Source organism: Phalangium opilio, unplaced genomic scaffold, assembly GCF_054372755.1.
Source record: "Phalangium opilio isolate 3A_F unplaced genomic scaffold, DU_Popi_V2 ptg000045l_1, whole genome shotgun sequence".
Taxonomy (NCBI): Eukaryota; Metazoa; Arthropoda; class Arachnida; order Opiliones; family Phalangiidae; genus Phalangium; species Phalangium opilio.
Window position 1 is genome coordinate 5,913,016 of NW_028324168.1, and position 20,987 is coordinate 5,934,002.

At 35.5% G+C, this 20,987-nt stretch overlaps 9 protein-coding genes across 9 annotated transcripts; 2 read left to right on the top strand and 7 right to left on the bottom strand.

Moving 5' to 3' along the window:
- Nucleotides 1-10: 10 nt before the first annotated feature.
- Nucleotides 11-1,297, bottom strand: LOC149677067 (L-xylulose reductase-like). The gene is made up of 4 exons (XM_089838051.1): nucleotides 745-1,297; nucleotides 513-677; nucleotides 331-451; nucleotides 11-267 (listed from the first exon to the last, which is right to left on the bottom strand). The coding sequence occupies exons 1-4, from the start codon at nucleotides 784-786 to the stop codon at nucleotides 146-148; spliced, it is 450 nt and encodes a 149-aa protein (XP_089694177.1). The 5' UTR covers nucleotides 787-1,297; the 3' UTR covers nucleotides 11-145.
- A 259-nt stretch (nucleotides 1,298-1,556) lies between these two features.
- On the bottom strand, nucleotides 1,557-2,985 carry LOC149677068 (L-xylulose reductase-like). The gene is made up of 6 exons (XM_089838056.1): nucleotides 2,797-2,985; nucleotides 2,611-2,717; nucleotides 2,355-2,552; nucleotides 2,123-2,287; nucleotides 1,911-2,031; nucleotides 1,557-1,842 (listed from the first exon to the last, which is right to left on the bottom strand). Exons 1-6 carry the CDS (start codon nucleotides 2,846-2,848, stop codon nucleotides 1,700-1,702), a joined length of 786 nt encoding a protein of 261 aa, XP_089694182.1. The 5' UTR covers nucleotides 2,849-2,985; the 3' UTR covers nucleotides 1,557-1,699.
- A 117-nt stretch (nucleotides 2,986-3,102) lies between these two features.
- Nucleotides 3,103-4,372, bottom strand: LOC149677069 (L-xylulose reductase-like). Its single transcript, XM_089838058.1, has 6 exons — nucleotides 4,257-4,372; nucleotides 4,075-4,181; nucleotides 3,809-4,006; nucleotides 3,589-3,753; nucleotides 3,390-3,510; nucleotides 3,103-3,313 (listed from the first exon to the last, which is right to left on the bottom strand). Exons 1-6 carry the CDS (start codon nucleotides 4,306-4,308, stop codon nucleotides 3,183-3,185), a joined length of 774 nt encoding a protein of 257 aa, XP_089694184.1. The 5' UTR covers nucleotides 4,309-4,372; the 3' UTR covers nucleotides 3,103-3,182.
- A 184-nt stretch (nucleotides 4,373-4,556) lies between these two features.
- Nucleotides 4,557-5,990, bottom strand: LOC149677070 (L-xylulose reductase-like). The gene is made up of 6 exons (XM_089838057.1): nucleotides 5,843-5,990; nucleotides 5,661-5,767; nucleotides 5,391-5,588; nucleotides 5,171-5,335; nucleotides 4,970-5,090; nucleotides 4,557-4,791 (listed from the first exon to the last, which is right to left on the bottom strand). The coding sequence occupies exons 1-6, from the start codon at nucleotides 5,892-5,894 to the stop codon at nucleotides 4,661-4,663; spliced, it is 774 nt and encodes a 257-aa protein (XP_089694183.1). The 5' UTR covers nucleotides 5,895-5,990; the 3' UTR covers nucleotides 4,557-4,660.
- Nucleotides 5,991-6,002: 12 nt separating this feature from the next.
- LOC149677071 (L-xylulose reductase-like) lies at nucleotides 6,003-7,077 on the bottom strand. Its single transcript, XM_089838063.1, has 4 exons — nucleotides 6,877-7,077; nucleotides 6,657-6,821; nucleotides 6,459-6,579; nucleotides 6,003-6,396 (listed from the first exon to the last, which is right to left on the bottom strand). Exons 1-4 carry the CDS (start codon nucleotides 6,934-6,936, stop codon nucleotides 6,266-6,268), a joined length of 477 nt encoding a protein of 158 aa, XP_089694189.1. The 5' UTR covers nucleotides 6,937-7,077; the 3' UTR covers nucleotides 6,003-6,265.
- Nucleotide 7,078: 1 nt separating this feature from the next.
- On the bottom strand, nucleotides 7,079-7,733 carry LOC149677072 (D-erythrulose reductase-like). Its single transcript, XM_089838584.1, has 2 exons — nucleotides 7,322-7,733; nucleotides 7,079-7,251 (listed from the first exon to the last, which is right to left on the bottom strand). Exons 1-2 carry the CDS (start codon nucleotides 7,371-7,373, stop codon nucleotides 7,079-7,081), a joined length of 225 nt encoding a protein of 74 aa, XP_089694710.1. The 5' UTR covers nucleotides 7,374-7,733.
- Nucleotides 7,734-8,069: 336 nt separating this feature from the next.
- Nucleotides 8,070-15,140, top strand: TppII (Tripeptidyl-peptidase II). Its single transcript, XM_089838053.1, has 20 exons — nucleotides 8,070-8,377; nucleotides 8,543-8,671; nucleotides 8,736-8,948; nucleotides 9,158-9,288; nucleotides 9,379-9,476; nucleotides 9,551-9,616; nucleotides 10,205-10,436; nucleotides 10,604-10,950; nucleotides 11,951-12,262; nucleotides 12,325-12,482; nucleotides 12,543-12,881; nucleotides 12,950-13,066; nucleotides 13,130-13,327; nucleotides 13,408-13,545; nucleotides 13,621-13,871; nucleotides 13,936-14,014; nucleotides 14,076-14,209; nucleotides 14,268-14,507; nucleotides 14,569-14,875; nucleotides 14,933-15,140. Exons 1-20 carry the CDS (start codon nucleotides 8,081-8,083, stop codon nucleotides 15,020-15,022), a joined length of 3,876 nt encoding a protein of 1,291 aa, XP_089694179.1. The 5' UTR covers nucleotides 8,070-8,080; the 3' UTR covers nucleotides 15,023-15,140.
- Nucleotides 15,141-15,177: 37 nt separating this feature from the next.
- icln (chloride nucleotide-sensitive channel icln) lies at nucleotides 15,178-16,891 on the bottom strand. Its single transcript, XM_089838062.1, has 6 exons — nucleotides 16,740-16,891; nucleotides 16,360-16,655; nucleotides 16,143-16,288; nucleotides 15,986-16,075; nucleotides 15,835-15,906; nucleotides 15,178-15,603 (listed from the first exon to the last, which is right to left on the bottom strand). The coding sequence occupies exons 2-6, from the start codon at nucleotides 16,476-16,478 to the stop codon at nucleotides 15,449-15,451; spliced, it is 582 nt and encodes a 193-aa protein (XP_089694188.1). The 5' UTR covers nucleotides 16,479-16,655; nucleotides 16,740-16,891; the 3' UTR covers nucleotides 15,178-15,448.
- Nucleotides 16,892-17,142: 251 nt separating this feature from the next.
- Nucleotides 17,143-20,607, top strand: LOC149677075 (transmembrane protein 164). Its single transcript, XM_089838055.1, has 5 exons — nucleotides 17,143-17,900; nucleotides 17,967-18,086; nucleotides 18,176-18,260; nucleotides 18,486-18,586; nucleotides 18,653-20,607. The coding sequence occupies exons 1-5, from the start codon at nucleotides 17,541-17,543 to the stop codon at nucleotides 18,956-18,958; spliced, it is 972 nt and encodes a 323-aa protein (XP_089694181.1). The 5' UTR covers nucleotides 17,143-17,540; the 3' UTR covers nucleotides 18,959-20,607.
- Nucleotides 20,608-20,987: the final 380 nt, after the last annotated feature.

Genomic DNA, 20,987 nt, shown 5'->3' on the forward strand with positions numbered 1-20,987 from the left:
TCATTATCACTGTTTAGTTTAATCGGATACAATTTGAAAATAGTGAAGGATTTTCTGTTATCAGAAGGGAGGTACAAAGATTGCTTGTATCACCATTTTGATAAATTTAAACCTTTATTTTAATCAATTTTGAGATTAAATACACCTATTTTCGTGGTGGGGCCTTTCCGGCCAATAAACCACCATCTACCGGTACTTGAGCGCCGGAAACCATAGCAGCTTTATCGCTTAGGAGGAACAGTACCACATTGGACACGTCCTCAACATCTACGCAGAAAATTCATCATTTTGTTTACGAGAACATATTTACAACGTTTTATTTAATCTTACTGCAAATTCTTTGCAAAGGTGTTTCGGCTGCTCTATCTTTAACCACGTCTGGATTTTCTTCCAACAACTCGCGATACATGTCAGTTTCAACCGATTGGGGATTGACCCCATTGACCCTAATCTATTTTGAGAAGCCATCATCAAAAAAATGAATTGGAGTCAACAAATACTGAAGGTTTTACTTGATACGGTCCTAGTTCAATGGCCATGATTTGAGTTAATTTATCCAAGGCAGCTTTACTACTGGAATAAGCGCTCATAAACGCCACTCCCCTTAAAGCGGACACGCTAGAGACATTAATGATGGCACCTCCTTGCCCACGTTCCTTCATACCCTTGATCACAACCTATTTTTCGGAAGTACTTCAACTCTTAAATTTATCAAATTACCTAACCCTAAACTGGTAAAATTACCTGAGAAATATTGATAACAGCCTTAACATTAATGGTCAGCATACGGTCATAATCATCCAAATCAATTGAGTCATAAGGTTGGGACCCCCCAACCGCGGCATTGTTGACCAAAAGGTCAATTGGACCCAAAGCTTCGACAACTTGACGTGCCTGGTCTAAATTTTCAAGGTCAACACATACCGCTACTATTTTGTCATCCTTATAAATATTAATCTTAAGTCACTTAATAATTTTCATTAAGAAATTAGGCTTAACGAACCATCCTTGACTGTAACAAAGAATCCAAATGAGTCTTAGTTCTAGAAAGAGCGTAGACGTGCGCCCCACATTGCGCCAAATCTTTAGCTATTTGTCTACCAATTCCTGGGTTTTTAATTGACAATTAGAATACTCGAAGATAATTAATAGATATAATTTAAGTACCTCGACCAGCTCCGGTAACCAAGGCCTTTTTACCACTAAAATCTATATTCATTTTTAATAAATTCTAACTAAGGACTGAATATCACACGACCATTTACCATTTGATGAACACTAGTTAGAAAGAACATAGGTAAAAAACTGTTAGGGGGTTGTTCTTTCACTATTGAGTTTAAACTCAATATCAATCATTACTGTTTTCAGTAGGTAGAAAGAACTTAATTGCTATTAAAATGAATTCTTCCATGACTTAAAAGAAGTACATGTAATATGCAATTATTCATACAAAACTCTACATCCACGGGATAAGCATTAGTGGGTAGCGCGTTAAAATTTAAATGAACCGCTTAGATATTGGGTAAAAGACTAGATTAACGATTGAATGAGCCACATTTAGTCAGTCAAATAAGGTTTTATTCACTTATTATTCACTCTACTCAGATTTCAATTACGTAATTAATCAGAGTTTAATTAATTACAATCTTAGTTAATTAGTTGCGAAGTAAGAGCGTCGTTAACGAAAAGAGAGATTCATCTACACGTATCTATTCTGATTGCCAGGTGGTTTGGGTGGTTTCCCAGCTAAAATCCCACCATCAACTGGTATCTTTGTACCAGTTACCATCGCCGCTTTATCGCTTAACAGAAACATGACCACATTTGATATGTCTTCAACGTCTAAAACATCCAAACCATTCATCAATAATCATCCTATCCAATCAAATCAAGTTCCCATCAAATCTTACTGCAAACGCGTTGCAATGGAGTATTCTCCGCGTACTCTTTAATAATGCCAGGCATCGTTTCCTCGATACTGTACATCATATCTGTCAAAACCACCTGGGGATTGACAGCGTTAACCCTAATCTATAAAAACGTCACCCCAAAAGTTGAACAAAATTCTTCAATATTCGAAAGGCAAGCCAATTAATAACAATTTCAGCTTATTAAAATTTACTTGAAAAGGTCCGAATTCAATTGCCATAATTTCGGTCAGTTTATCTAAAGCTGATTTTGTGCAGGAATAACCGCTGGCGTCAAACTCGCCTTGCATCGATGAAATGCTGGAGATGTTGACAATTGACCCCCTTTGACCTCTTTCTTTCATCCCCTTAATAACAACCTACGGTAATTCAAAAAAAAAAAATTATCCTGATGAGGGGTAAGACATTTTGAGTTTCCCGAAATACCTTAGAAAGGTTGATAACTCCTTTAACATTCACATTCATCATTTGATCAAACTGTTGCATTGTCATTTCATCAAATGGGGCCATTGTGCATATTCCCGCGTTATTAACTAACAAGTCAATTGAACCTAAGGCTTCAACAGCCTGGCGGGACCCTTCAACATCCTCCAAGTCGACGCAAACGGCTTCGATTTTGCCCGGCTTTCAAGACCACACTTCCTAATTAATTTTTATTTTGCCATTTAAGTTAATGACATACCCCCTTATATTCTTTAACAAGTGTGTCCAAATGAACCTTAGTTCTAGATAGGGCATAAACATGGGCTCCACCTTGCGCCAAATCGATGACGATTTGTCTACCAATTCCTATTACACACCAATTAACTTATGTATTTTAAAACCCTCCTTAATATATAATTATTTAAACCAAATTCATTTTAATTACCTCTCCCGGCTCCGGTAACCAAAGCACGTTTACAAGTAAAATCAATATCCATTTCTTTAAACGCTGTAATTTCTAATCACGTTAACGCTAAACAAAATCTCTAAAACGCTTCTTATATATATATCTCATAGATATTCTCTATAAGCGCCTTAGTTTTTATCATTTTACATTCAAAACGTGCCGTTTTAATACGGGGATTTTGGCGTAAACAAGGCACTCAGATTACAACGAGTTAGTGGAGGTCGTCAAGGACATTTTCATTTACAACAATATAGATGAAGCGAACAAAGTTTCATAACGACAGAGTCGAGATTACGAGGCCGCAAAGCACTCAATCAATTTAATGAAAGTTAATGAAGTTAGTACATTTACAGACAGCGTCATAATTAGTGTTTAACTTCAGTAACTGGTGATTTTCCAGCGTACAAACCACCATCAACTGGTAATGCGACGCCAGTAACCATAGCAGCTTTATCACTCAAGAGGAACATGACAACGTTTGAGACGTCCTCAACATCTATATACGTATAATTTATTACACCTATATTTAGTGTAGTTTAGAGACAAACTATACTAGGAAATTTCTCACGTACTGCAAACCCTAAGCAACGGTGTTTCAGATGCGTATTGTTTTATAATATTCGGGATTTGTTTCTCGACTTCATAGAGCGCGTCAGTTAAAACCATCTGAGGATTGACACCATTAACCCTTATCTATAGCGTCCAAATAATAAAACGAAAATTCAGAATCTGTATACACAAAATGACCGAGTTTGACTTGTATTTATTTACTTTATGCGGTCCCAACTCAACAGCCATAATCTGAGTTATTTTATCCAATGCGGATTTAGTAGAAGAATACACGCTTAAAGTTGCTTTTCCAATCATGGCGGCCAAACTAGATATATTGACGATGGAACCCCCCTTACCATTGGCTTTCATGCTTTTCACGACAACCTAAGTTAAAACTGCAGTTAAAGGCGCCTTTCACGCCAATTTTGGGCAATTTTACCTGTGACAAATTAATAACAGCCTTAACATTAACACTCATCATGCGGTCAAAATCCTCCATTTTAATCTCGTCAAATGGAGATGGTATAGCGAATCCAGCGTTATTGACCAATAAGTCAATGGGACCCAATGCTTCAACCGCTTTTCGGGATCCTTCCACATCTTCCAAGTCAACGCAAACTATCTCAATTTTCCCTGCCTATTTAACCGATAAGGTGAAATAATTTTGACAATGTAAAGAACAATTAACCAAATTAAAATGCGAACCCCTTTGTATTCCTCCAATAACGACTCCAAATGAACCTTAGTTCTAGATAGAGCATAAACATGGGCTCCACCTTGCGCCAAATCGACCGCAATTCGTCTACCAATTCCTATTACACACCAATTAACTTATGTATTCTAAAACCCTGCTTAATATATAATTAAACCCAATTAATTTTCCTTACCTCTCCCGGCTCCAGTAACCAAAGCACGTTTACCAGTAAAATCAATATCCATTTCTTTAAACGCTGTAATTTCTAACCACGTTAACACTAAACAAAATCTCTAAAACACTCCTTATATATAATCATTTAGATATACTCTATAAGCGACTTAGTTTTTATCAATTTTACATTGAAAATGTGCCGTTTTTATACGGGGATAAGGCCCTCAAAGATTACAACGAGTTAATGGAGGTCGTCCTCAAGGACATTTTCATTTAGAACAATATAGATGAAACGAATAATAGTTTCATAACGACAGAGTCGAGATTAGGAGGCCGCAAAGCACTCAATCAATTTAATAAAAGCAAATGTAGTTAGTACATTTTTTTTCCTTCAGTATAATTAAAGTCATCGTCATAGAACAATTAGGCTGTAACTTGAGTAACTGGTGGTTTTCCAGCGCACAAACCTCCATCAACTGGTAATGCGACGCCAGTAACCATAGCGGCTTTATCGCTCAAGAGGAACATGACAACGTTTGAGACGTCATCAACATCTATATACATATGTTTAATTCATTACGTATGGACTTAGGGTTTAACAGCAGAAAGACATAATCAACTACTAGCAAAATTCCCTGGCTTCCCTTGACTAATTTCCCAAAATATAAAATGGTTATTCTTTGCTAGTAGCTTTTTATGTCTTTTCTTAAGTGATGGAAAAATCTTACGTACTGCAAACTCTCATTAATGGTGTTTCAGACAGGTGTCCCTTAATAATATTCGGGATTTTTTTCTCAGTTTTATAAATCGTGTCTGTTAAAACAACCTGAGGGTTGACGCTATTAACCCTTATCTAGGCTCCAACAACAACAAAAAAAAACTACATTCAGAATCTAATGTCTACCCAAAATGACCGAGTTTGACTTAGTTTACTTTATGCGGTCCTAACTCGATAGCCATAATCTGAGTTATTTTATCCAATGCGGATTTAGTAGAGGAATACACGCTGAAATTTACGGTTCCTCTTAAGGCCGTAACACTCGATATATTGACGATGGAACCCCCCTTACCATTGGCTTTCATACCTTTCACGACAACCTAAGTTAAAACTGCTATTAAAGGCACTTTTAACGCCAATTTTGGGCAATTTTACCTGTGACAAATTAATAACAGCCTTAACATTAACACTCATCATACGGTCAAAATCCTCCATTTTAATCTCGCCAAATGGAGATGGTAAAGCGAACCCTGCGTTATTGACCAGTAAGTCAATGGGACCCAACGCTTCAACTGCTTTACGGGAGCTTTCAACATCTTCCAAGTCAACGCAAACTATCTCAATTTTCCCTGCCTATTTAACCGATAAGTTGACATAATTTTGACATAATAAAGCACAAACAATTAATCAAATTAAAATGCGAACCCCTTTGTATTCCTCCAATAACGACTCCAAATGAACTTTCGTTCTAGAGAGGGCGTAAACATGGGCACCACCTTGCGCCAAATCGACCGCAATTCGTCTACCGATTCCTATTACACACCAATTAACTTATGTACTCTAAAACCCTCCTTAATATATAATACAACCAAATTAATTTTAATTACCTCTCCCGGCTCCGGTAACCAAAGCACGTTTACCAGCAAAGTTAATTTCCATTTTTTAAACGCTGTAATTTCTAATCACGTCAACACAAAACCAAATCTCTAAAACACTACTTTTAAATATATCGTATAGATATACTCTGTAGTCTGTAAGTGCCTTAGTTTTTATCAATTTTACATAGAAAACGAACCCTTTTTCTACGGGTATTTTTAGAGTAAACAAGGCACTCAAAGATTACAACGAGTGTAGGCCTAAGTCGTCCTCAAGGACATCTTCATTTAGAACAATATAGATGAAATGAATAAGGTTTCATAACGACAGAGTCGAGATTAGAAGGCCGCAAAGCACTCAATCAATTTAATAAAAACAAATGTAGTTAGTACATTTTTTCTTTCAGTACAATTACAGTCATCGTCATAGAACAATTAGGCTGTAACTTCAGTAACTGGTGGTTTTCCAGCGCACAACCCTCCATCAACTGGTAAAGCGACGCCAGTAACCATAGCGGCTTTATCGCTCAAGAGAAACATAACAACGTTTGAGATGTCATCAACATCTGTATAATTCATTACGTATGAACTTGAGGGTTTTTTTTAAGCGATGAAAAATCTTACGTACTGCAAACTCTCAGTAATGGTGTCTCAGACGCGTGTGACTTAATAATATTCGGGATTTGTTTCTCAGCTTCATAAATCATGTCAGTTAAAACCACCTGAGGATTGACGCTATTAACTCTTATCTAGAGTCCAAATAATATAAAAATAAAATTCAGAATCTACTGTCTACCCCGAAACTACCAAGTTTGACTTAGTTTACTTTATGCGGTCCCAACTCGACAGCCATAATCTGAGTTATTTTATCCAATGCGGATTTAGTGGAGGAATAGGCGCTGAAATTTACGGTTCCTCTTATGGCCGCGACGCTAGATATATTGACGATGGAACCCCCCTTACCGCTGGCTTTCATGCTTTTTACGACAACCTAAGTTAAAACTACAGATAAAGGTACTTTTAAAGCGAATTTTGGGTAATTTTACCTGTGACAAGTTAATAACAGCCCTAACATTAACACTCATCATACGATCAAACTCCTCCATTTTAATCTCGTCAAATGGAGATGGTAAAGCGATACCAGCGTTATTGACCAGTAAGTCAATGGGACCCAGTGCTTCAACCGCTTTACGGGAGCCTTCCACATCTTCCAAGTCAACGCAAACTATCTCAATTTTCCCAGCCTATTTATAACCGATAAGGTGATATAATATTGACATGATGAAGAACAATTAACCAAAATGGAATGCAAACCCCTTTGTATTCCTCCAATAACGACTCCAAATGAACTTTTGTTCTGGATAGGGCGTAAACATGGGCACCACCTTGGGCCAAATCTTTAGCAATTTGCCGTCCTATTCCTACAGTGGCCCATATTAAATTTTTGTTACTTCAAAACAACCTCCTTTAATTCATTAACGCATTCCGTACCTCTACCAGCTCCCGTCACCAAAGCTCTTTTCCCGTTGAATTCAATATTCATCTTAACGGTTGATGCGGATTGTACTTTGAAGTGTCGTTATAGTTCGACTCGCGAATCGCAACTAACTAAATAACCCTGAAATACCTCTACTAATAGTAACAAGGGCCAAGTTAAAGAGAAAAAGCTAATGCTTATAAAAAATTACAAGGTTGTTTGAAGCTGGGAGAACTCGTTACTTCACGCCATCATTTCTTACGTTTGTTCAGGAGATTTATCTATTCAAGGCAGCGAATTACTTATATTGTACTGCTTTTCGATTTATTCAATTACAATAAGCGGAAGAAAATTCTTTTGAAATAAGTGTCAAAAATTACCCATCAATCTTTTTCAAATAAAACGCAAACAATATTGTGACCCCTACACCGCCCCCCCTATAAATGGTAATAGCACGTCGAAAATGTAGGCCTAGTTATTTTAATTAAAAATAAAGATTGTGGTTGCGATTTGTCCTAATTATTAATGCATATCTGGTTTTACCATTTTTATAAATTTCATTCAATGTGATCGATTGTATTTTATGTTAGAATACAAGTTCATAATAATTAATTGTGAATACATTTTCACAATAGCGAATGCAACTAGGCCTACACATCGAAGTTCCCGCCTAAGATTCAAATAAACGCCGCCGGTTCTATACAGATGGCGCGATTTAACCAATCACGAGGCGGCTTCATCAAAGCGCGCTACCTTATGACATTCAGGGTCAAATGTTTAAAGTACGTCTCGTGATACGAAGCTTGAGTTGCAAACGCCGTGACTCAGGGCTTTTCTCTTTTTGTACCTTTAATAAGGAGAGAATCCGTACTTGTTCTTCGTTAATTAATAAGCCTTTTCAACTGTCAAATAAAGATATGTCAACCTCAGAATTCCCATTATGTTCTTTATTGCCCAAAAAAGAAACTGGCGCAACTTCTTTCTTGGCCAAATACCCGGAATATGATGGCAGGGGCATTAAGATCGCTATCTTTGACACTGGAGTCGACCCCGGTGCACCAGGTTTACAGGTAAAATACCTTAAATTACTGTTATGTACTAAATTTAAACCCTTATAAACCATTTTTATGGTGGTATGAAGGTAAAAACCGCGTGTATGTCTTAATTAATGTCAAAAGTCAACTCTGACAGCTGGTATAAGATTTCAGGCATAATATGAACTATTTAACATATAGGTGACTAGTCATGGTTTGCCTAAAATTGTGGACATGTATGACGCTTCTGGGTCGGGGGATGTGGATACCTCAACAGTGGTTACAGCTGAAAATGGAGAAATTACTGGTTTGACAGGCAGAAAGCTAAAGGTAATACTTTCTTTCAATTAAATTGTCAAACAAAATAGATTAGAGTTTCTTTTGGGATTATTAGATACCATCCTCTTGGAAAAATCCCTCAGGAAACTACCATATTGGTATTAAAAATGCTAAAGAACTCTACCCAGAGTCGGAAAGAGATGGTGTAGAAGAAAGGCTCGAAAAAAATATAAAGAAAATGTTTTGGGAAGAGCCTCAGCATAAAGCTGAAACTGACATCGCTAAACTTTTACAAAAATTTGAAAAAGATCACCCAAACTCCACTGAAGTAATTTTGAACTTTGATAAATTAATAAATTATGCTAATAACAATATAGAATACATCGTTTTTAGACTAGGAGGATTGATACCATTTACACCAGGAGACCAAGCTACTTGGAGGGCAAAGTGCATCACCAAGTAGCTTGGCCTCCAGGTGTATAAATGGTATAAATCCTCCTAGTCTAAAAAAAAAACGATGTACAACTTTCCAAATAGTTGAGCGCTGAACTAAAATTAGAGAAAGAAGAATTAGAAGCTCGTGCTGAAATGTTAAAAACAACCGAAAAATTACTTAAAATAGGCGTATCCTATGATTGTGTTGTTTTTCATGATGGTACCATGTGGAGGTATTTTATTTTTTACCATACATTTATGGTGTAAAAAATTAAATACTCTTGTTGGTAAAGCTAATTTTAAGCTGATATATATCATTAAAGGGCTGTTATTGATACATCTGAAATGGGGGATTTGGAAAATTGTACACTTTTAGGACCTTACAGTGAAACATTTGAATATGGAACAATTTCCAAGATAGGTATAAATATAAAAGGAAACTCTTGGAGTTGGCTACAAAAAATAGGCTTAAATTAAATTTAACTTCCTTTAAAGATTGTTTTAATTACTCTATAAACGTTTATGAAGAAGGAAATATCCTACAAATAGTGACTTTGTCTGGTAAAATAATATTAACTTATTTTTTTTTTTAAAGGGAGGGTGAAGTAGAAAATCAAGTGATTTTTTATCGATTCTTCTACTAATTATAAGACCATTCTGCATAGTGAAACATTCAGGAAATACCAATTCCGAATGATTTTAAAATTATTTCAAATTAGGTTCAGATTTTAAGGATAATTTTAAATAAGGACTGCCGATCAATCGCGTAACGCCCTGCCTTTTTATTAACAAATTTCTCGTGGCACGCATGCTCCATGTCTCGCGCCACGATTATCACGTCGCGCGCCTAATTTTATCAAATCTCTTGATAAATTTCATTCAACACGGAACATGCCACGAGAATTTTGTTAACAGAAAGGCAGGGCGTTACGCGATTGGTCGGCATGCAGTCCTTGTTTAAAATTATCCTTAAAATCTGAACCTAATTTGAATTTTAAAATCATTCGGAGTTGGTATTTCCTGAATGTTTCACTATGCAGACTGCTCTTATAATTAGTAGAAGAATCGATAAAAAATCACTTGACTTTCTACTTCACCCTCAGTTTAAGGTAAAAAATTTATAGTAAGTAACGTAAAATAATTTTTTAGGGACTCACGGGACCCACGTTGCCGGTATAGCGGCGGCGTATTTTCCAGAAGAACCCCATAAAAATGGGATAGCACCTGGTGCTCAACTAGTTAATATAGTTCTTTCAGACAGAAGACTAAATAGCACCATGGAAACGGGTGCTAGTATAACACGAGCGGTGATAAAAGCCATTGAATTAAAATGTGATTTGATAAACATGAGCTTTGGGGAAAGATGCCATTGGATTGGAGGGTAAATTAAATTAAATTTAATTCCCCCCAATATAATTAATAATGGCATGGCACCCGCACAATATCCTTTGACTCCAATAAGGTCTATGAGGACATAACATGGGGTGTCAATACAATGACTACTATAGCGAGACATTAATATTAATATGTAACAATTTTAAATTATAGCCGGTGTTTAGAAAGATTGGCTGAAATGGTAGACAAGCACGGGATTATTTTTATCACGAGTGCAGGAAACTCAGGGCCAGCTTTATCAACTCACGGTGCAACACCATTTATTACCGTGGGGGCTTATTGTTCACCTGAAATGATGGTGGCATTATATTCATTGAGGGAGAAACAACCGGGAATGCATCACACTTTTACTTCAAGAGGTCCGAAATTAAATGGGGGTAGAGGAGCGACTGTCAGTGGTCCAGGGGCTGCCTTCGCTTCGATGCCAAATTATACGCTAGAACATTGTAGAATGTACAATGGAACGTCTATGAGTTCACCCAATGTTTGTGGTGGAGTTGGTAAGAGGCTAAAATGCGAGGGGGCCGTCATTACTCATGAGAGCGTACGAGATTTGAAATCTTTCTCGATTTTGATGATTTCATTGATTTAAGAATGATTTGACTGATTTGGAGCCGATTTGAATGATTTGGGAGTGATTTTCACGATTTTACGATGATTTCGATTCGATTTATGTGATTTGAAGGATTTGGAAATGATTTGAACGATTTGTATGATTTGAATGACTGGTGACTTAACGAGGATTTGCATGATTTGGTGCGATTTGCATGATTTGGTAGTGATTTGAATGATTTGGTGCGATTTGAATGATTTGTCGATGATTTCAATGATTTTATGCGATTTAAATGATTTGGTAGTGATTTGAAGGATTTGGAAATGATTTGGTAGTGATTTGAAGGATTTGGAAATGATTTGAACGATTTGTATGATTTGAATGACTGGTGACTTAACGAGGATTTGAATGATTTGGTGCGATTTGCATGATTTGGTGCGATTTGCATGATTTGGTGCGATTTGAATGATTTGGTGCGATTTGCATGATTTGGTAGTGATTTGAATGATTTGGTGCGATTTGAATGATTTGGTGCGATTTGAATGATTTGTCGATGATTTCAATGATTTTATGCGATTTAAATGATTTTATGCGATTTAAATGATTTGGTAGTGATTTGAATGATTTGGTAGGGATTCGAGTGATTTGCTGTTGATTTCATAGTGATTTTAATGATTTGATTGATTTGATGATTTCTTGATTTGACTGCTTTGTATAGTGATTTGACTGATTTACGATTGATTTCACTGATTTGATTGATTTCATAGCGATTTTAGTGATTTTCTAGATTTGGGAAGTGATTTTATGTGATTTGAATGATTTAAAAATCCAGGTGTACGAGATTTGAAGGAGCGACGGCCCCCTCGCTAAAATGGGTCTAACATCAAAAGAAAAGAAAAAAAAACACGAATTTATATTGTTTTGTCTCTATTATTCATTCAAATTAGCTTTGATGCTATCTGGTTTAAAAGCTAGAGGTGTCGCGTATTCTCCTTACAATGTTGAAAGAGCCTTAAACCTGACTTCGTTAAAAGTACCGGGCTATGATCCTTTAACTATGGGTGGTGGATTATTACAAGTTGAAAAGGCTTTTGATTATTTACTCGAATCGGAATCGTTTCCGGAACGAGACGTTGATTTTCGCGTCACTGTTAACGAGTCTAATAATGGAATTTACTTAAGAGAAGCATACCAATTAGTAAAACCATCGGTGCATTCGGTTAAAATCACGCCTCTCTTTCTTAATGAAATCGAAGTTGGTACGTCATCAATAACACTACAAAGCAATTGCTGTTTTGCTAAAGAAAAAATGTTATTTTAGAACCAACTAAAAAGATTAACTTTAACGTTAATTTTAATTTGGCTTGTGACGCCACATGGGTCCACGCACCCGCTCATTTGTGCCAACCTTACGGTGCACGACTTTTTGGGGTTAAAATTGACCCGACTGGATTACCACACGGTGTTCATTACACTAGTGTACGTTACCATACCCTCCCCTAACACACACACAACCCTAAACAACATTTCTGTAAACAGATTCGAGCCTATGACTCGAGTAATCCTGATAAAGGCGCGGTCTTTGAAGTTCCGATAACTGTTGTAATACCCGATAAAATTCAAGACCAAATTCGACACGAAATCAGAATTAATGATTTGGTTATGAAACCAAACAATGAATTTCGACAATTCATTGATGTTCCTGTCGGGGCAACATGGGCTTCTTTGAAAATTACGTCAAAAGATCAGACAAACGCGGGAAGTATCGAAGTACACGCGTCACAAATTGCACCTCAAAGAGGAACTCACGTTAATGAGTTTAAGAAAATGTTTGGCTTAGACGCGCTTGGAGAAGTTAACTTTGGATTTAGAGTTCTGGTTAGGAAAAGTTTCGATGGAACTTTAGATTATTAGTACTAATTAAGAATAATTAACTTAATTTTTAGGAGTGTAGAACTTTAGAAATATGTTTGGCTAAATGGTGGAGTAGTATCGGAGAGATTCCCATTGATGTCATTATCACATTAAGGGGAATTAAACCTAGTCAACCAGAAATTGTGATGGTATTATACCACTCATTAAATTCCCCCAAGTGTTGATATTAATAAATAATATCAAAATTTAAGCAACCATCTTGCGGTATTCATAGAGTTGACGTCACATCAACTTTGAAACAAGAAGAAATTCATCCTTCAGCGACTTTAAAGTCTCACGTAGTTATACTACGACCTACCGATAATAAAATAGTGCCCTTAGGTCATCGCGATTTGATATTAAAGACGAGACAAATCTACGAACTACAATTAACTTACACCTTCAATGTTGTACGTTAACATAAATTGTGTCTTTCATATCAATCAATGACACTAAGCTAACGTTCACAACTCGTTCAAAATTAACTTAGACAAAAGCTGCGGAAGTTTCACCAAAGTTCCCATTACTTTGCGAATATCTTTACGAATCAGAATACGATTCGCAATTATGGATGTTATTTGATTCAAACAAACGTTTGATATTAGCTGGAGATTATACTAACGATAATGTATGGAAACTGAAACATTCTTAAATGCCAAAAAACATCGAGAGCTATTAACTTTGTATAACATTGACATTTCAGCATACATACAGCACTAAATTAGAGAAAGGAGATTACACCATCAAATTAGGCGTCCGTCACGAAAACAAGGCCTTATTAGAGAAACTAACTGATAGTTTATTCGAAGTTGTTTTTAAACTAGCTTCCCCCATTACTTTAGACATGTATTATTCATGGCCAACTGCCGCTACAGATGGTAAGAAAGCCAATTCAAAGAAATTGGCAAAAGGGGAAACTGTCCCGATATATATTGTACCATTACCAAGTGATAAGTACGTTCGGGTGGTTAATTATTATATTAGTTAGTTAAAAATAATTTACTTAAATTAATATTAGGTTACCAAAGACCGGAAGCCCTGGTCATTATTTATTGGGAAGTATAAGTTACGCTAAGGATGAAGTTGGTAAAAAAGTGGTAATTTCCTCGTTAATTTTATGTTAAGTACACATATCCTTAATTAGTATTGTCGTTTCAGGATACCTATCCCGTAAAATACTTGATCCCTGAAGCCCCTAAGAAAGCATCTTCGCCAAAACCAGAAAAAACTAAAACCCCTGATGAAGAATACGCTGAAGCTTTAAGGGATATTAAAATTACATGGATACCAAAGTATAGCGTATACTTTCATACTCCGTTGATATGTATTTAACCATAACCTATCATAAAGATTGCAGGGTTCAGCTTCCGATGAGTTATACAAAGAAGTAATAGGACAACACGCTGATAATGTTCAAGCCATAATAGCTCGAATTCAGTTTTTGGACACTAACAAAGAACGTCCAACAGATGCCTTGAAAGAAATTGTTAAACTAAGTGACCAAATTCTAAACTCAACTGATTTAAAGGAATTATTAGCGTTTTTCGCTGCTAAAAATGGAAAGAAACAAGACCCAACTGTCTATAAAGCGTATGATACTCTTAACTTTTGATTTTTTTAGGTCTAATTCTATTTTAACCTATTTTTTTAGTCAGGAAAAGCAAAAAAGTGCCGTTATCGAGGCATTGGTTAAAAAAGGCTCAGCATTGTGCGATTTATTAGAAAGAGGAGATAAGGATGTTAAAAGCTCGGAAGATTCATCTAAACCCGTCACTTTAGCTGATGTTGATGAAGTTTTTACCGAAATTCAAAAATGGGTTGATAGTTTCGATGCTAAGGCACTACAATTTACCGAAAAACACGCTAAAGCTCATAAACAATATGGTAGAGCACTTAAAGCAATTAGTAAGCAACTTGAAGAGAAGCCTAGTATTGAATTGGAGAAAAGTTTAATTGAGGTTAGTAACTAATTAATTAAATTTTGATGGGTAATTAATGTGAAGTTCTTTTCACAGATGTATGAGAAATTAGGATGGAGTCACAGTGTTAAATTTGCGACTAACTCTTTGCAATCGAAATATCCACCAAGTTATACTTTGTTTTAACTTCACAGTGGGGGTGAATTTTGCGTTTGCCTAACTAACTTCATTAATTAATTAATATTTTTGTTAAATTTCTCATTGCTCTAATTGAAATTGAAATAAAATTGCTTAAACGATGAAAGTTGTCGTTGTTGCTAATTCTTTCCATTACTTCCAAGTTCATTTTGCAAAGAAATTTTAATGATAGGAAATATATAAAATGAAAAAATTGGTTGTTCATTTCGTTATATAGTTATAATAAGGCTTGAACACATGTTTTGTTTTGGTTTTGGTTTTTTCCGTCACATCATGGAATTGTTAATGCTATACACTCCTTTATAATTGTTCTTGGATTGTTTTAAAATTATGAGTGAGGTTTTGTTTTTCAAATGATAATTTAACGCAAAAATTATTATTTGTTTTGAACTTTTCTTAATTAAGGCTTTTTATCTAATGATCAGCGTCAGGTTCCGCATCATCAAATTGACCAAGTTCCATTGGTTCATCGTTAGATGCTCCATTACTGTCCAATTGACCAAATTGCCTTTCAGCCGCGCTTACATCATACTCCGCTTCATCTTCCTCATCATCATACCCATCTTCATCTAAAATTAATCAGTTTTCATCTTAAAAAGAGAGAGATGGAAAGGTACACTATAAGAGTGCTGTCAGTTGTGACGTTAGATCCAAGGTTAAACGTCACGAGTCTGCCTTTAGCAATGGGCGGCCATGACAGTTACCGTTTTTTCTTTATGGGAAAATAGCATGGGTGACGTCACACCGGCGCTTCTGACAGCACTCTATAGCTAACTAAATTGGGGGAGAAAATTCCTCACCATCGGAGAGAGAATCTGTTGGATCAGGGTGTAGAGCTTGACAATCTGTCATGGCTTTGAACATTACATCAACTTGAAATAAAACATAAGTGTTGTTTGAATTGATGTTTAAGCCCTTAATGTTATGTTTCATAAAAAAATGAAACCTCACGGTTTGTTTTGTTTTCTGGAATAAACCTAACTTCGGACATTTTGTCCAAATCCTCCGATTCTTGGTCCCCATTTTCATCAGAATGATTTTCTAAGTTAATTAATAGTTAACTAATTTCTGGGTGGTTATGTAAACTAAAGGACTGGTATTATTGTACCTGTACCACTGTCAATTTGTGCGTCCAGCATTAAATACAAACATTCCTCTGGAAATGCTGTTAAATCTCGAGATACAGCGTGTAAAGATATGTGTGGATATTCTAAAGAGAATCCTTCACCACTTTCACCCACCCAAGACACTCGACTATAAGTTAGTGATAATGTTAGTTAGGTTAGGGGGAGGGGTCAAAGATTGTAGGTCAGAATTTATAATACCTTTCAGCTATGAATAATGTCCCTTTCCCTAAATCTTTAGATTGAATTATTGCAGATGTATTGGCTTCTCGAAGTTTAATACCTTCCGTTGGTGGTGGAAAATTCGTTAAAACAACCATTTTAATTAAAAACTATTCTCCCGTCCCAATCTGTGCGTTATAAACTGTTTAACTTTATAATATTAACTTATTTAAATTTTTTAAAGTAACAACGTCAACATGTGCTCAAAGAAAATTGGCCTTCTAGTCCTTTGACAACTTGACAAGACAATGTTTGTCACGGTTGTCACCTTAAACCTACGTAAAAACAAAAGTTTTCAACCTCTTAGCAATTTTTTAACTCTAAACCTTTAATAGTTAAATCTTTTAAATTATAGTTACCAAATTAAATATTTGAATTTAGATTTTGCGCCACCGGTAAACTATAGTGCAAGGCTTATGGAAGAACAATCGATTTTTACAACTCTAACGATCACGTGTCTAAGGGAGCAAACAGTTCTTTCCCCCTAAAACGTCACACCCTTCTATCTCTTACTGGAGTTTCATCCCCCCTTACGGTTGGAAGCAGTATTTTACGCGCCAAAATGCCAACCAGGAGGGGGGCTGCATGACGTCAGACTATCTCTTCCCCGTAACCAGTTGGTAACTCCCTCCCTTTTGAAAGAAAATAAAAAGCGCGAAATTGCTTTAGAGAACCCGATTGGCCACCCTTATTTTTAGGTATTCTGACGCAATTTTAGGTCTATTATTTTTCTAATTGAGTGTGACGTCATAAGAATATTGCGTCCTAAATTTTGGGAGATTGGGACCCGGTGGTGGACTGGTATTTTACCGTCTAAAATTAGGGTAAATTTAACTAAGACTAAGTTTTAATTGTAAATAAAATGATTAAATTGCTCAATAAAAGAAACTGCTTAGTGTATAACGTCGGCAATTCGTAACAAGAATCATTATAAAAAAGTTTTCATCTCAACCCCAAAATTTCAACTAATCAATAATAACATAAATTCCTTTGTACACAACCTTGGATATTCGCGTAATTACTGTTGTGGTAATTGTAATTGTGATTTGGACTTAACAACATCGCAACTACCAAAGAAATTACTTCCTTCAAGAGGAAAAAAAACACATAAGTTTCTATAAAAAAATACTCCTTTTTATTATAAAATATTGTATAAGACAATGTGGGGACATTGGGGTACTTGGGATTGGGATTTAACCAATGTTTCTAACTGGGCCTATGGCGGAGTTGAACACGCTATCGAAGGCAATGGTGGCCCGACTTGTACTGGATTTTTGCCCATAGATCGTCGTATATATGAGACTATTCTAGCCTCAAGTTTGGGTATCGCTTATATATTATGGGGCCTGTTTAATGTTCAAGTCCCTGATGTTCCAAAAGTGGAACGTCAGGATCGTGGAGGCAAAAGAGCTCTACTTGTTATGATATGTCTCATATTTGGCATTGAAATTGGCTTTAAATTTGCTTCAAGAACAGTCATTTACATCTTAAATCCTTGTCATATAATTACCGTTATTCAGGTATAACATATGGGGAAAAAAATCCATAGTGACCTATATATTAAAATCTTATAAAAAACATTACAGATATTTCTTCTAGCAGCACCTCCGACCTCCAAACTAGTAACGATACTCTTTAGAATTCAAATGCACTGTTTACATGGTGCCGTTCTGGCTATACTCTTTCCAGTTTTAAATACTCGATTGGTAAATGTTTTTGCCATTAACGAACAAACATAAATAAATAAACACCGTACGTGTTTCTTAATTGCAAAATCAATATTTGTGCATTTAAGCTTCCAATGCAAACAGAAACTTATTGGATTCAACATATAATGATGCTTGTCATACCATTTTATCTTTTAAGAACTGGACTAAATGGTAACTTTAATTTAGTTAGTTAACTTAAGGTGGAATTCATAATCGTCGAACGCAACGCAATGTACTACAGGCGAAGGCAGGGCGTCATGCGCAAAAAGCAGACGTTTGAGCACGACGCCCTGCCTTTGCCTGTACTAAATTGCGTTGCGTCCGACGTTTATGAATTCCACCATTAGTTCGTTAACTAAATTGGTTGTTTACTGATTTAAATAAATACGCAATTAGGTGTTTATACTGTCGAACCATTATTGGACATGAGCTGGAACGTATTAACATTGGGCTTGATGTTTCTGTATCATTTTATAATCTTGCAGGGTCTCGGAATGGTAAAATTTAACGATTTTAACAAATCCCCAAGCTTAATTAATCGTTTTTCTATTAATTATTTTCAGTATACCGAAGTAAATCTAAACTCTATAATTTGCCCTGCAGTCTCAGATCCTTTTTACGGTCAAAATTACCGTATATGGGCATTGGGTCACCAAACTGTATTAATTTTAAGCATTGGAAAATTGTATACAATTGCAAGTTTGCTCGTTTTACGAATGTTAGGCGCAATTGTTTGGACGGGTGAAAATTACGTAACTATGGCTACACTGAGGGTGCAACAACTATGCAGCATGTGCAAAGAAACCGTGCAGAATGGTTGTTCAGCCTTAAAGTGTGAAGATAAACAAAAAATCATTCATAATGATTGAAAAAATTTACAATAAAAATCGAGTGGCGGCGTTCGTTAGTTAGTTAAATAATTAATTAACTAACGAACTAATTGTGAATTAAAATGGAAAGAAATGATAACAATTATGAAAAAGGCCAAATGAAAAAACAAAACATTATAATCCCTTCTTTACTCGATCCTGGGGGAAGAAAAAGCAATTATGCTGAGCTCAAAACGTTGGTATTATTTAAAGTTTAATTAAATTAATTGCTATTGGGAAGAAAAAAAATTAATTAACAATCTAATAAAATTTAGTGCTTGGGGAGGGGGGGGGGGCTAACTAAGAAATGATGAATTTCGAATTTCGATCGAGCAAGCTTTAGGAAATCATGAATAGATTAAAGAAATATAAATATTCTACCGAAAACATTTTAAATAAAAGTATTAGGTTCAAGAAGTTGATCTGGCAATAAATTTGGGAAAAGAATTGAAGAAGAACGTAACCACATCCTTTTCCTCGATATATATTATGAAATGAACGAATTTAATTGTATTATAAAACAATATTTATATATATATTTGTGAATGGAGTGAACTATTATTATTATTATTATTATTATTCAATTCAGGAATATTCTTCTTACTAAACTAGTTTTATTCTAAATGAATGTGTCTCGCTCTTAGAATAAAGTTACCGGAAAATTTTAGAATCAGAAAAATAAAAAAGTGTGGATTTGATTGTTTGTTATTGAAGCGAAGCATTTTTCAATAATTGCGAGTTGTATCTTTAATAATTGTTTGTTGATTTGTTTCAAGCACTTTTTGACATTTTTTTGTCAAAGGAGATACAAGATATTTGCATTCATGAATTGAATTAAAGGAGATTAATGAGTTATTATTTTTTTGGGGGGGGAGTAAAGTGTTATGAAAGAACAAACAAGAGTGCCATCAAGGTGATAATTATGTTAAATCGTTTTCAATTTACTGTATGCTCTGAGTCTAGAATGTTTCAGAGAGTTTTCAAAATGGAAGCTCAAAGATAAGGTCAAGAAGTGATATCTAGTTTATTAGGGAGAAGGTATAAGATGCCTAAGTATTCGCGCGCTATAGTCCTTGCAGTCCCCCTTTCAAAATACAAGGGGGGACGTAAAAGGAGGCCGGGCTATTTCGCCTCTCCTCTCCTCAGTCGGAAAATATGACTGTAATTCTCGTCATTCGCGTCGCCGCGCTGATCGACGTGTGTTTTCAAGAACCAATGAGATGCTGCTTGTAATTTAGAGGCGGAGGAGATTAACTCCGGACCTACTATACATTTGGAGTGGAGATAAAGGTGGAAATGTGGATGAATGAATTTATTTCTTCTCCCTAGTAAACTAGATATCACTTCTTGATAAGATCTTTCGACATAAAAAAGGGGTTTGGGGGGACATACAACATAGATAGACGTTTTTGACTAAAAAAAGGTGGGGGGGGGGGGTTTGAAACATTGCCATCCGTCTCTGCGCATGCACTGACACTCATGGTACAAAAATACTACAGAGCAGGCGCCAAAAACCGGAATTGAAGGCTGCGTTTTACCCCCCATGTCTTTCCCTCTTAGTTACGTAAAAATGGTCTATAAATGGAAAAACGCCGTTAACTTTTGTTCTAACATTAAGACTTGTATTCCAAAATGAAACTAGATGATGATGAAGAATTAAAGCACCTCACTTGATATAAATATATTCAAATTTAGATAATCAGCAGCCTATGTACTTAAAAACAATTTTCCACACACAATTGCAGCAGCACTAGTCAATATATATTGTCACGATAATTTTAAAAGTGACCTTATATAGAGAGTAAATTTAGAAGATTAGTATCCCTTTTTAAAATATTAAAAACAAATTTATAAATCCAATATATATATATATATAAATAAATAAATATTCTTTATCATAAATTATAGTGAATGAATTTAGGTCTAATTTTAATTTTTTTAGGTCAAATTAGGTCTAATTTTAAATTTTTTTAGGTCAAATTAGGTCTAATTTTAATTGAATTAAAATAGGTTTAAACTAAATTAGGAA